This window comes from Crassostrea angulata, chromosome 2, assembly GCF_025612915.1.
Source record: "Crassostrea angulata isolate pt1a10 chromosome 2, ASM2561291v2, whole genome shotgun sequence".
Classification (NCBI taxonomy): Eukaryota; Metazoa; Mollusca; class Bivalvia; order Ostreida; family Ostreidae; genus Magallana; species Magallana angulata.
The window spans coordinates 10359811-10372177 of record NC_069112.1 but is presented as its reverse complement, the minus strand read 5'-3'; the positions used below and the strand labels follow the sequence as shown (position 1 = coordinate 10372177).

The following is a 12367-nucleotide window of genomic DNA, read 5'->3' as shown; positions in this document are numbered from 1 at the left end:
AACAGGTCGAACTGTATTTTATGTATGTTTGCACCTCTTAAGGTAAATGAATTGAAATAAAACTGAGTAAAATGTTATATAAATACTAAACCAAACTTCAAGTTTTTATAAGAACTACTTATGCAAGCGGAATGTGTGCGCACGTGGAAGCATTTGTCGGATGCCTCATATGGACACAACAGTGATCGGCCGAAGCCGATCACAAAAATTGTATGGTCAAAAGAGTTATGCAAGTTTTTTTTTATCATTTGAAACAAAATCAATTTTTTTAATAAACATGTATGTTTCTTAATAATGAAATAGTAACTAGTGTTTAGTTAGTATATAAAACATAAAAATATAAAACCTTAACATCTTGAAAGTTTATGGATAAATTATTTTGTACCAGAGTCTTGCACCTTTTCAATATCAGGTAACACACTCTTATATGATCTTTATGTTTTTTGCTAAAATAATAGGTTTCTTAGTCCTTTTTATAAGATTTCGGACAGGGGGGGTGGTCGTCACTGCGTTATTTTTAATCCAGAATGAAACTTAATGAAATGCATATTACAAACTCCTAGACAACTGTTTGTATGTGCTTTGGTACTCAGGAGACCGTTCAGGCCTATTGGCCTCTTGTTCTTGTCATAATCAGTTTAAACGTTTAGATAAAATTCAGTTTACCTTTAACAAGTTATGCGCTTTGTTATTAAAGGTACTCAGGTTGAACACTGTTAACAGTAAGCTTTGTTTTTTAAATTAAATTATATTGTTTTTGTAGTGCGGGAGTAGGACGAACTGGGACGTACATTGCGTTGGACGCCCTCTATCGAGAAGGGGAGAGAACTGGTAAAATCAACGTACCGATGTACGTCAGAACAATGAGGAAGGACAGGATGAACATGATTCAAGGAAATGTAGGATAAAATGTTACCATAGAAATATATCTTATTAAAGTGTTCTCTGTTATTCCTACAGCAGCATTTTATATAAAAAAGAAAAATGGAGGTTAAAAAAATATTTATTTTCTCTCCTTCTTGAAAAATTGTTCAGCTTAAGCTGTCAAACTGTGTTAAACTCTAAATCCTAAACATTATGCAGTTTATATTTGCCTTATATAATGAATTGCAGAGTTGGGTTTATGCGTAGATATAGTTGGGAGTACAATCAAAACACAAGTGAAATTTGATTAGAGCAATTTGTTTGTCAGTTGCGTCCTTATTAACTTAACAAAACATAATCAAAAAGGCTAAGACGTCCTCCTTATGTAAATCATCCGTCAGATAATATTTCCTACAATTCACATTGATTCTAATGAAAAAAAATATAAATTAAATGCCAACAGAGTATGGTCAATATACACAGTCTAATACTATAAATGATTAAGTATTATTATCATTCAGTTTTTTGTTAAATTGAATCAAAAATGGGTAGGGATTTTAGAATTGATAGAGGGAATTCGGACTAGAATATTTATAAAAATTGTGAATTAAAACTTAATGCTTTGTGTCTGTTTAGTGTAACTGCCATTCATAAAATGTATTTCATTCTTAAAAGAGTTTGACAATTTGTATTTTTTTCACAATTAAGAAAATCTCAATCATAGTGTAAATTTTCATTGACCTACTTTTTTAAAGTGAAAAAAGCACTACCATGATAGTTCTTTAACACACAATAGATGGTTTTACATTATCATCAGTGGATTTTTTTCCTTTCTGAGTAAATGTATACCTTAAGGAATTTATACTTGTCAATGAAGAAATGTTTCTGTACGTAAAAACTTTTTTGCTCCCATTAAAGCATTTCAAATACCACCAAATCGAATCCTATGTATGTTTAAACTAAGATTTGAATGAGATTAAAACATTTTTTACGATTCCAAATACTAAGTAATATAGCAAAATTTTCAATTTCTTTTCACTTCATTAATTATGTATATACGTATGCTGATGGAATCAAAAGAATATTTTGTTTATCAACGATCAGCAAAATGTTCTTTCTATACTAATTTTTGCAGCATGTGTACATTTAATAGTGAATGTAAAAACAGTATTTAAAAACGATTTCTGATATTTAAAAAAAATGCTTCCAGGAACAATATAAGCTACTCTACCTTGCACTTATGGAAGCATTCAGTGGTCCATCTCGATGTGTGACTTCGGAGAAGTTCCTAGGCGCCTATCAGGAACAAACATGTTATGCAAATTGTGGAGATGTTGTGCACAAGAGTTCTCAATCTTCTGAGTTTGAGGTGACTTTGAATGGTAGTAGAGACCAAAAAAGTTAGAAATTGAGTTCATCTAATAATGCTAATTTTTGGAATAATCTTTATATTGATGACAACATAAAACCATACCTTTATTGAAACCATATACTTTGGAAATAATGTGCGTGAGCCTAAAGTTTACAAAACTCATGTTTATTCTAATTTTATATGAATAAAGTAAATCTTAATTATTATCTCTTTAATCTAATATTCGTAACAACATTATATCTGACATTCTTTTTGAGGACATTTATTCTTAATAGGAGTTACTTTCTCTGAGAAAAGAGTATACACAGCACGATTACACATCTGGTCGTGCCCAAATATCGGCTAATTACACACAAAGTGTGCTGCCAGGTAACAAATAATCCTTCTAAGTCAAACATGCTCCAAAGATTATGAGTATGATATTGAAAAAGATTATATATTTGGTTTTGAAGTATATATTACCTAGTAATTATTAATACCATAATTTGCATTGATCTGAATCTAAATTTTAATCATCTTGGCAATGCTTCATTGTAAATGTCCCTTTCCTTTTATTTCAGTTGAAGAGTTCATGTGTCATCTGTCATATATAAAGGGACACAATACGTACTACAATGCTGTTCTATTCCAGGTTTATATATATATATATATATATATATATATATATATATATATATATATATATATATATATATATATATATATATATATATATATATGACATAGATATCGGATTTCAGTTTTGTTATTGAGCCAGCAGGAAATAATTTATGATTATCTGTTATATTTGTAAATACTGTAAACGTATTGTAATTGGCGTGTATGATATTTGCCGGGTACTAGTTTTTGAACAGATTGGCGTGAATTTTAATAAGTATTTCTGAATCTGACTATTCTGATACACGCTAAATGTCATGCAAATATTATATGCATGGGATAAAGCGACTTGACTGAGTGAAAGCCGGATTCCACCGAAAGCGCTAAATAGAATACACTACCAAATGTTGTTCGTTTACAATAATCTTTTTCAATAAAAATATATTAATTTTTCACAGTTGGATGTTCATGTGATTTATGTTTGAGACAATTATGTAATTGACAATTAGTCAGATCAATGCAATTCATAAGAATTGACGCTAAAAATAAATGTCTTTGATATAAAAATTTACACTGATGCATTCGTTCTAGTAGTAAACAGTTTCATTTATATAAAAAAAATCCACCCGAGTAAAAACTTAGTTTGTTTATTTAGTCGTACCTGGAGAAGGACTCGCTGATCAGTGCCCAGTACTCTCTACCAGACAATACCGAGGACTTGCTTAGACTGATCAAGGACTTTGACGCCCGTGTAGTCGTCTTCTTGTGTCCTCTAAAAGACATCGAATCCGTATGACAAGATATTTGCACTTATCATTTCCTACATTGTGACTGTATTAAGATATAGATACGATGTTCTTTGTATAATATAGATTATCAATTTGCATGATGCTTTACCAATATTTCTATATCATTGCTGTCTATTTATTTGCCTTTTTTCTATTCTATTGTCACTGTCATTTTTGCAGACAACAACATGGTTTCCGACAGATAAACAGAGCAAACTGAATGGATTTTTCTCTATTAAAAATATATCCACAACAAAAGCCCCTAACGTTACAAAGACCAAACTCAATATACAACCACAGGTTATCTTTCCTTATTTCCTTAAGCAAATTAATTTAAAGAAATCAACCTTTACACAACAATTTAAAATACTAAAATATAAATGTGTATATGTACCCACTGATTTTTTCTCTTAAAGTTTGTTTTTGCGGACGTTGTTTTAACGTTTATATTACATAATTTCCAGGGATTCAGTGAAATGAACATCACTGTAATCGAGTGTCCAACATGGAGAGAAGGAAAAGAGACAGCTGATAAGAGAGTTCTGTTGGACGTGATTAAAGCAGTCAAAACAGAGAAGTCTGACCAAGAGGGACGCATCATAGTACTCTCGAGGTAACATTTGTTAATTTATTCCACATTTATATGGAATCCTTCACCATGTGTTTATATGTACGAGGGTTGTCCCAAATTAGCTAGACAAGTGGCGTTATTCAATTTATCGAAGACACAGAAAGATGAAGTTTGTGTCAGAAAGGGTTCAAGTAATTTGCATTCAAATAATGTTTTAAAATTATATATTGTTTGATATTAGTTAGTTAAATAAAAGCATGGTAGATCAGAAATTCGATATGCGGCGCAATGTCAAAAACAAAAAGTTAAATTGAACATATTGAAAAGAAAATTGAGAGGAAAGGTACTTTTTGAATGAAAAATTAAAATAAAACATACATTTAATATTCAATAATTATTAAATCATTTACTGAAAAAATGTTTTGGATATAACAAAACTTTTAAATATTTTATAGCGCGTTTTGTAACAAGTTTAAGAGTTAACTCGTAATAAAATCACGACGTCAGCGTTTAAGGCGGCGCAGCAGTATCTGATCAAATTGTGCAAAGACCTTGAAACAAATCCTAATCGGCTTTTCTACTAAATAAAATTAACAAAATTGATTCGAAATGCGTTTTGTGAATAAGTAGTTTAACAACATTGAAAATATTGAGACGAATATGATGAGAAAAGGTGGAAAAGAGAAACACCGACCGATATATGGACGTCAAAAATGTTGAACAACACATTGCGGACGTTAGACAACAAGTCATAGAGGGCAATTTTGGAGTCGTCAGATCGTTAAGACATAAAATATTTTTTTAAAAATCGAAATGTATAATGAATGTGCACTCATGGTACACGTTCAAAGAAAATGTTTTTCCAAGACATTTTCGGAAATAAAACGCAAATGTTATAGTAAACGTTAACGATGTGGAGGGATTTAGCAACAATGTAAAGATTGGAAATTTCTGACGTCGCACATTGCGCCGCCTGACAAAACCTGTTGTTACTAATAATTCATTTTCTCAAAAATTCAATAAATTACAGATTTGAATATTTCAGTATTGTTTACCAATTGGTCATTGAACAAAACTAAAAAGTCTAATGAAATTGCAGTGAACAAATGTTCAGTTATGTGTCATGTCTACGCTATTCTTGGACAACCCTCGTATAATGCAATGTTAAAGGGAATTCTGAGATTTAGTTATGGTAATTGGACTGTATCAACACAAGAGTTATTACCTTTCAAACAGATTTGTTAAATTGCAGTATGCAAAATTAACGAATGAGCATGATTATAATAATATTTTTCTACCAATTTAATTTGCTTGCTTAAATTATCGCGGATATTCAAACATTTCTGTTTATACTGAGCATTGCATGATAATACCGTGTGCAAAATTAATTTCAAAATTATTCAAATTTAAAAGGGTTGGATGATTATGACAATTGTATTAAGTTCCACAACACTAAGATATCTATAAAGACATAGACAAAAATGCAAATTTTAGAGCTTTAAAATAGGGATTATTTTCATAACATAATGAAAAAAAAATATTGTATTAAAAATCTTATGAGTAATTTGGTGACCGCGTCCAATCTCTAAAGGGTTTTCTTTTTAATTTTTTTTGTTAGTGACGGAGCTACACGCTGTGGTCCATTCTGTGTTGTATACAACGTGTTAGAACAGATCTCCATGGACAGAGAGGTGGACATATTTACTACAACACGACAGCTCCAGGTCCGGAGGCCGGAGTTTGTGTCCACTCTGGTGAGTTCAGCATTTGAATGGTTAACAATAATTATTAAATCACTATGTAAAGATTCTAATTGAACGAAGTTTAAAAACACATGATCAGGTTTTTACATGGCCCATAACCGTTCTAGGTTCACACGATTTACGTTAATGATGACATGAACTAAACGACGCAAGACCATTGGTTTCATCCAATGTGTCTGATGTGTAAAGGAACATAATATAAATGGGTTAAAATATTTCAGTCAATATAGTGAAGATGAACTTACATTTTGCTACTAGCAAAAACATTAATTACGTTTTTATATATAATTTGTGTTTTTAGGAAGAGTACCAGCTTTGCCATGACACTGTAGCAGAATATCTCCTGAACGATTGTGTGTACGGAAATTGTTAAGGGGACATTAATGACACACACGTAGTAGACATCAAGTCAATTGAACAGTTATCGTTGTAATTTTCTTTTTCTTTTAAGTTGCTTTTCTATGTTTTTTATGTTTTATTTTATTGACTGTTTGTGTTCTTTGTTTTAAGTAGATGATATATTTGCTTATAAATTTATTGTATTTGATGTGATTTTATTTGCGATTGTTTTGTGACTAACTACATTAGATTGTTTCCCCAATTTATCTATATGTGATTTTTGTTATTTATTTAATTATGATTTGTTCTCTGTTTATGATGTCACTGATGTTATAAACATTCCTATCTCGTATATTTTCGCGTCTGAATTATTTTAGTCTAGTTCCAAGTTAAAACATTAAATTTATAGTTTTGTTTTGCTTAACATGCGTTTATGTTAATTTTTAATGCATTTATTTCAAGAATATGAATATCTTTCTATTCCATTCAAAATGTCAAAACATGCATTTTCCTAATATTTTGAAGGTTCTGGCACTTACATTTACAGTTTGATTAAGTAGACTGGAGGTCAACATATAAACCATCAAATACCTCAATTTTAGCATTTTCATAGATTTTTATAAAGACCTCTTTTCTAAAGGAAATTAAAATAGTCAATCAAATCTCATAACCATCGAACCTTCTTATAGAAAAGTGAAGTTCATTTAGTAATTACATATAAACACTGCTTCAAACAGCAAATTATGTTTCTAATTTTCTTTATAGTTTATAATTGCTAGACAAAAGTAACGCTGCTTTTTGTTTGTTTGGTTGGTTTTTTGGGTTGGTTTTTTTTTATTATTAACAACTTCATATTTACACATAATGAAAAGCGCGTAAACACGCTTATCTTTATTTGTCTATAAAATTAATGTAAAATTTGTTGTGCGTTTATTTAGCTGCTATTAAAACTTTTTTACAAAATATTTTGTATTATTTTGTTTAATTTATTAAGCAAAACCAAAGTAATATTTTCCTGTTTAAGAGCAGTCTTAGCCATTCTTCCTCTGCCTCCCTTTTTTATTGTTAAACTCTATAAAAAAAAAAATGTCATCTATAATGTTTATTCAAGGAAGAAGATAAAAATATACAGAATATGCTAATGTTAAATGTTCCTCTTACCTTATCTAGTAATGTCATCTATGTAGTACGTGTACTGAAAAGTGCAAATGGAAATCATTTGCTTACATCATTTATTTCTGATTACCGTCCATGTCAGTTAAGCACATAAGCAAGTTATGACATTTATAGAACCCAAATTTTAAACTTAAGAACACTTTGTGTCAAACAATGGTAGGAACTACTTAGAAAGTTTATTCAAGAATTTGTTTACTTAGTTGACACTATCTTTCATTCTACATAGTGATTTCGATCAAACAAAGTTGATTTTAAGTTAACAAATAAAATACATTTTATTCATATCACATAAAAAAGTGTTTTTTTTTCATATAAAGCATTTACTATCCATGAATATACCTATCTATCTATCCATCCATCTATCTGTCATTCAAAAACAACTATCCATTTATCTTTTAGCAAACACCCAAAATGTTTCAATCGAAAGTCCAATCAAAATTTGATGGAATGTTTTACATCAAGAAACTATCTAACACTAAAGACACAAACGTCACAAGACAAAGCTTAATTTGCAATCATCGGTTAATTTTATTGTAAATTGCAAAATCACTAACACATAATAGATGTAAAATAAAGGTATATGGATAGCATCAAGATGCACTATTAATACAGTTTAACATGTGCGCTTACTCATGTTAAATAAATTATTTGTTATTACAAGGGTAATAAAAATTGCAATGTTGGAATGTCTAACATGGAAAGAAAAAATAGACAGCAATTGAAAAAGAAATCTACTGAATGTAGTCAAGGCAGCTAAAACTGAAAACACAAATAAAAACGGCCTTCTAGTTTTGTCGAGGTAATATTTAATAATGAACTGATTCGTTTTAACAGGACTGAACTTTTTTTCGCAACTAGTTCGAGGACATACTTTATTGCATTTTATTTTCCAAAAATATACTATTGAAGCAACAAAAATAAATAATGTTTAGATTATGTATTTTTAACATATATTTGAAAAGCTAAAAAAATAGGATAGTTAAATGCAAACAATTTAAAAAACATGTATTCTTCTAAAAGCAATTATTATGGAATGTGACCTTTATTACGATACAATATGTTTCACAGACTTCGTTTGTTGGTTAGCCTTTCCGTATCATCTCAATAGCAGCCAAATCAATTATGAATAAATTGAATATTTAGAAAACTATTTTCATTAGATTTTTTTTTCAGGGATGGCTTATGAGGAGGGTCATGTCTAACGTAACAAAGCTGCATATTGACAAATGAGGTCATTTTATGTTCCAGGAAACGTGAGTCAGTAACAACACCTATAGATCTCTAGCAATGCATAGCAACACTAGATGACTTTTGCTATGTTTGTTGGGTTATAAGAAAATTAAGAGAACAACGGGAACAATTAAGGAAACTAAAGTAGCAGATACTTAGTGTTGTTGGAAATGCCATTGCCTATTTTAATTAATGGTTAATTGTTATCTTGTTCAAAATAATAAATGAAGCACACAAAAAAGGATATATTATGATATATATTGATCGTTGGGCAGTAGTGCTGACCATATGGATTTATTATGTGACAATAATACGTGATAACTATAAAACGAAAATAAATGTAAAATTATTAGTAGCAAAATATTTTGTCAAAAAACTTAAGGAGTATGTGTGTAATAACTTTCTTCTAAAGAGTTACTAGTACATCCTCTGTAAGAATAATAAAAAAAATATCAAAAGGCATTCTTCAGGTTCGTTTACACCAAGATACGATTAAAATATGAAATATAATATGACATTGATCGTTGTTGATGTTAATAAAAAGGAATGACATTAAATGCAACATATTTTTCGAAAATACAAAACTAATATCATGGTGTTCAATGGAATATGCATCATCTAAATTCTTGAGTTTTACTTTAAAGTTTTCATTATCATATTAATCATATTATCGGCATATAGTGAGAGTTAAAAAAAATTACATGCAATGCGAAGTATGCATAATACAGATTAAGTTCTTTCAGAAATATTTAAGGACAAACAATCATTCAAAAGTACATTTGTTTTGTATCCTCCTATAAAGTATGTACGGCGGAAAACATCCTTCTTTAATCAAGTTCTTTTCTATACTTATTGTATTATTTCAAACGAATAAGCGTTTTCGGACACACGTTCTTTTAAACCCAATTTACGTGTTAAAAATGAATGTCCGCAAAGTACCGTAAACGTGCAATGTGAAACTTTTGAAAAACGTTAAATACATTCCATGAAAAATACGGAATAAAAACGTTTTCGATTTTTGTTATGCCAGAGCATTGATCACTTACTTTGCTTATTCATGTTTTGCTTATATTTCTCTTTATAGATAGTTCACAGGGTGGTACAAATGTGTAAATACACAACTAACAAATGTCATCAAAGCCTAGGCTTTGCATTTATCATCTGAAATAAAATACATTTTATAAAGATGCTTAGGATTTATTTTACAGAGCGGACGGAAAAAAATCCCTAAAAATCCTTTCTTAGTATAACATTTATATATGAAATATTTTCAATAATACTTACCAAAAAAATCACTATTATTGATTGAAGCTTTCATTATGGCAAAATAAAACAAATTGATAGTCAGGCCAATAAGTGCATTATAGCCATATTAATCCAATACTGATCCTGAGCTTACTAGTGATTCTAAACAGGAATGAATTGTGAATGGGATACAGCGAATAAATGAAGATAAATTGTATCACATACAGGGTGTCCAAAAATACTGTAAACCGACTTTATACAAGAAATTTCTTTCCGAGGTTTCCAGTTTGCGAGAGCCGTACTGTCGCGGACCAGTATCTGCCATAGACTTGAAATGAAGACAAAATAGTACAAATTAATCATTGAATGCTTACTTTTGTATATCGTCTTATAGTTCTCCAGATCGTGTGGACAAGTTACCACACCGCGTTAACGAACTCCCTGGTATATTATAGGACTGCCAATATCCTAATACATGTATAAGCATTTATTGATTAAATAATACCATTTTCTCTTTGAATAACTTTTAATTAATTTTATTTCACAAAAACATTAGTCCATTTTAATTGATGTGAATGATGTAGCGGTTTACTTTGCGAGTTTCACATATATTTAATAGGTATTGATAATATGAGCAGTGTTTACAAAACACACCTAATTCAAACAGAATATTTGAAATGATGTTCTTTTTATCGATAAAAAATGTCACGCGAATGAATTAATTTCCTTGCAACAGCTACTGAAGGAATTTCATGTTCTTACAGTAGACCCCCCCCCCCACTATTCAACGAATGTAATGCTTGTTGGGTTGTTTTTCTTAATATCTTTTTTGTGGGTTCGTATTACTACTACTGGAAATTGTTTTGATTATGCACATTATAAATTGAAGCTAGCCTGTTCTTCTGTCAGATTCATAATGCCTAAGTATTATTTCTTTCAAATTGTAAAGGAAGAACCAGCTCTTTTTTAAAAATGATCAGAGCCAAAATAATTTACAGTAATGGCGCACCATATAACATAAATAACTTGAGATTATTTTACTTCCTAGTTTGCAATGTTTGTTTGTAAATATTGTGTCCAGTGTTGATAATAAGATGAGTTTACGTTCCTGTTTCCTAAGTGTTATTGGATTATCTTTAGCTTTTGAATATGGTAGAGTAGTTTTTTTCTTTATCAAAATGTCTTTAGAATACACTTTATCAGATATTTATACATATTTTGAACAAACCGGAAGAACCCCCTTAGGTACATTAAAAGCAATCCATGTTTTTCATACCTTTTTTCCGTAAAATTTGAATTGGATTTATCCGTGTTATATGAAGTATATTTTTATCTAATCACTATGCATCGACATTATATTATTAGTATATATTTCAAATGTGAACCTCATTAACAGAAAATTATGCACTTTGATAATCACTTGGATACGAATCTGTTACTAGTAAAACTATTAAAAGATATATTACTTCAAATTTAATTCCAATACTGAATGAAAATATTACAATCTGTCGAGAGAAAGATACTGTTGGTTGACTTCAAATTTCACGAATTTCTTTAAAAAAAGAAAAGAACGTCAAAATTCAAAACAATGAGGTTGCCAATTACTTTGTAAAACTTCACAGCAGTAAAAATAACATTGATACAGTATTGTTTAATGTTTTTGTTTGAACGATTATTACTACAATAACACTGGGTTTTTTTCCCCTGATGCAGAGTGTCCAACTGGATATTTTGGTAAAAGTTGTAGAGAACGTTGTAGTGGACACTGTATAAACAATGAACCATGTGATCATGTCAGCGGAGAGTGTTCTAATGGTTGTCAGGACGGGTATATTGGAACACACTGTGGAGACTGTAAGAAAATGAAATAAGCGAACAAATTTAAAATGTACTATATAATCAGCTATGACGATTGCCTTGGTAATCATTTTTGTATTACATTAGTATTTGTTTGCTTGTTTACATAGCTATTACAGCAAGACCAATTTTAAATCGCAAAACAATGACTAACACAAATTGAAAAGAATCAATTCAGGCAAATTTTGGGGCACGCGAAAAAATGGGATATAAGGTGGATTAACCATTGTTATTTCCCCGATCAAAAAATTTAAGTTGTTTGGTTACAGTTTTGACAACGGTAGGTATCGTGTTGAGCTAAACTTTTAGAAATCACAAATTCCTATGATAAATATCATGTATGTTTCAATTTGCTAAAGATTTATACTAAGTGAAAATACAATATTTAACATGTTTGTTATTATAATGAATGTTTTATTACTTTTCGGAAAAATGAAATATTCTTTGCAACTATTAATGTATTGATCAAATCTGTGATAAAAACTGAAGCTACATAAATAGATGTTAGAAATATATAAGGTTTAATCCGAGTAGCTTAGGCATATACTCCACTTGACAAAACACA

General features: G+C 29.9%; 1 protein-coding gene across 1 annotated transcript in view; it reads left to right on the top strand.

Moving 5' to 3' along the window:
* The window catches only part of LOC128173883 (uncharacterized), a 142109-nt gene that overhangs the window by 120091 nt on the left and 9651 nt on the right, over nucleotides 1–12367 (top strand). Inside the window, exons 17-18 of the mRNA XM_052839560.1 lie at nucleotides 11659–11799; nucleotides 11845–11865. Coding sequence (XP_052695520.1) covers nucleotides 11659–11799; nucleotides 11845–11865 — 162 coding nt within the window. The remainder of the gene's footprint in view (nucleotides 1–11658; nucleotides 11800–11844; nucleotides 11866–12367) is intronic.